Source organism: Poecilia latipinna, unplaced genomic scaffold (assembly GCF_001443285.1).
Source record: "Poecilia latipinna isolate Pla-1442-1.1 unplaced genomic scaffold, P_latipinna-1.0 Scaffold840, whole genome shotgun sequence".
Lineage (NCBI taxonomy): Eukaryota > Metazoa > Chordata > Actinopteri > Cyprinodontiformes > Poeciliidae > Poecilia > Poecilia latipinna.
Window position 1 is genome coordinate 159,450 of NW_015113456.1, and position 2,127 is coordinate 161,576.

The 2,127-nt window shown below is 37.4% G+C and overlaps 1 protein-coding gene across 1 annotated transcript; it reads left to right on the plus strand.

The window, feature by feature from the left end:
* Positions 1–345: 345 nt before the first annotated feature.
* On the plus strand, positions 346–2,122 carry LOC106956696 (protocadherin gamma-C3-like; the record flags this gene model as incomplete). Its single annotated transcript, XM_015047697.1, has 1 exon — positions 346–2,122. A coding segment is annotated over exon 1 (1,482 nt), but the record flags the coding sequence as incomplete, so codon positions are not given.
* Between the last annotated feature and the right edge of the window lie 5 nt (positions 2,123–2,127).

Genomic DNA, 2,127 nt, shown 5'->3' on the forward strand with positions numbered 1-2,127 from the left:
ATATATATATATATATATATATATATGTATATATATATGTAAAGTCTAGAACTCTAATATCGATTTGGAAATAATTGCCAAAATAATATTTAATACAAAGTGGATTTTCTTTCAATTTGATGATTTGAATTTCAAATGTAGCACATTGTTACATTTATAGATCCCCTTTTGCAGAATCTCTGTCAAAGATACACGATCGAAGAGAGAAGAAAAATATTAAAGAACTCTTCTGGATCTAGAAAAAAATTTAATAAATTAAAATTATTCAGTAGGTTTGGAAATATACATTATTTTTTTTTAAAAAAAATAAGCTATACCGCATATAATGTTGAAATTAAACGTTTGCCACAGGGTGTAGGTTTTGCACTTGGCCACACGAGGACATTGTAGACCGTCACATCTGAAATGCATGTCTGATTTAACGGAACTCCTCCCAGACTCTGATGCAGATGACGTTTCTTCTACGTTTGAAACAAAGGGAAGAGAAGCTTTAAACAGACCAACTCTGCCGCAATCATTGGGTTTTTGTGAAGGTGTTTACAGTATTATCGTTTTTTAATTCTCGAAGAGAATTGCCTCAATTACTCTGTATTTTCACAGAAGGATTTTGAATATATGTTTCCCATGCATTTATGGCAACATGATTCTTCCGGGGAGGACCAGCTCTGTATGGATATACTTCGTCTTTGTGCTGCTGCTTTGCTGCTGGGAAGCGGCTCTAGGACAGCTCTCTTACTCCGTATCCGAGGAGGTAAACCAAGGGACCGTGATCGGAAATATTGCCAAAGATCTCAACCTAAATGTTAAGGATCTGGACACTCGTATGTTCCAGATCGTTGCAGGATCGAAGAAAAAATATTTTGAGGTAAATCTAAAGACTGGTGCTCTTTATGTCAATGAGAGAATAGATCGAGAGGAACTGTGCGGTGATGAAGCAAAATGCTCGATAAGTGTAGAAGCAGTTCTTAATAATCCTCTAAAACTGCACCGTATTGAAATTCTAATTCTAGACGTAAATGATAATTCTCCTAGTTTTCTTATTGATCGTCAAATGATTAACATCAGCGAAAACACGGCAGCAGGAACTAAATTTCCGCTGCATCCAGCCCATGATGCGGACATTGGCAAAAATACAGTACAAACCTACAGACTTAGTCAGAATGAACACTTTTCTCTAGTAGTACAAAAAGGAGAGAGCGCAACGCCTGAACTGGTAATTCAGAAGGTGTTAGACAGAGAAAAGCTGTCTGCGATTCGGCTCATATTGACTGCTGTAGATGGAGGAACGCCTGCAAAATCAGGCTCCATGGTAGTTATCGTAAATGTGTTGGATATTAATGATAACGCCCCTGTTTTCAGTCAAGCTCTGTACAAAGCCAGAGTGTATGAGAACGTAAAACTCGGTACGCGAATTATAACATTAAACGCTACCGACTTAGATGCAGGAAAAAATGGACACGTAACATATTCATTCAGTGAAGTAGGTCGCGGTAAACAGACTGAGGTCTTTGAAATTAACCAAGATACCGGAACAGTGACAAACAAGAAGAATATAGACTATGAAGAGACTAATGCTTTTGAGATTCGAGTTCAGGCCAGTGACGGAGCTTCCTCACCTATGACTTCAAATGCTAAATTACTTATTGAAGTATTAGACGTGAATGACAACGCTCCTGAAGTTACCGTCACTTCCCTATTAAATACAGTGAAAGAAGATGCATCCATTGGCACCGCGATTGCTCTTGTTTCTGCATTCGATAAAGATAGCAGTAAAAATGGAATAGTGAACTGTGAAATTTCAGACAACATCCCTTTTAAACTAGAGTCAAACTATAAGAATTACTATTCTTTAGTTGTGGATGGACCTCTGGACAGAGAACGAGCAGCTTACTATAATATTTGCATCACAGCCACAGACGAAGGGAGCCCAGCTCTTTCAAGCTCCAGTGTCATTATTGTTCATGTCTCTGATGTAAATGATAACAAACCTCATTTCACAGAAGACATTATAAACATATTCATAAAAGAAAACAGTGCAACAGGAACAGTTATTAAAAAAGTGTCAGCAGTGGATGCAGACACTGATCAAAATGGTCAAATTAGTTATTCCCTTTTACACGATAATAG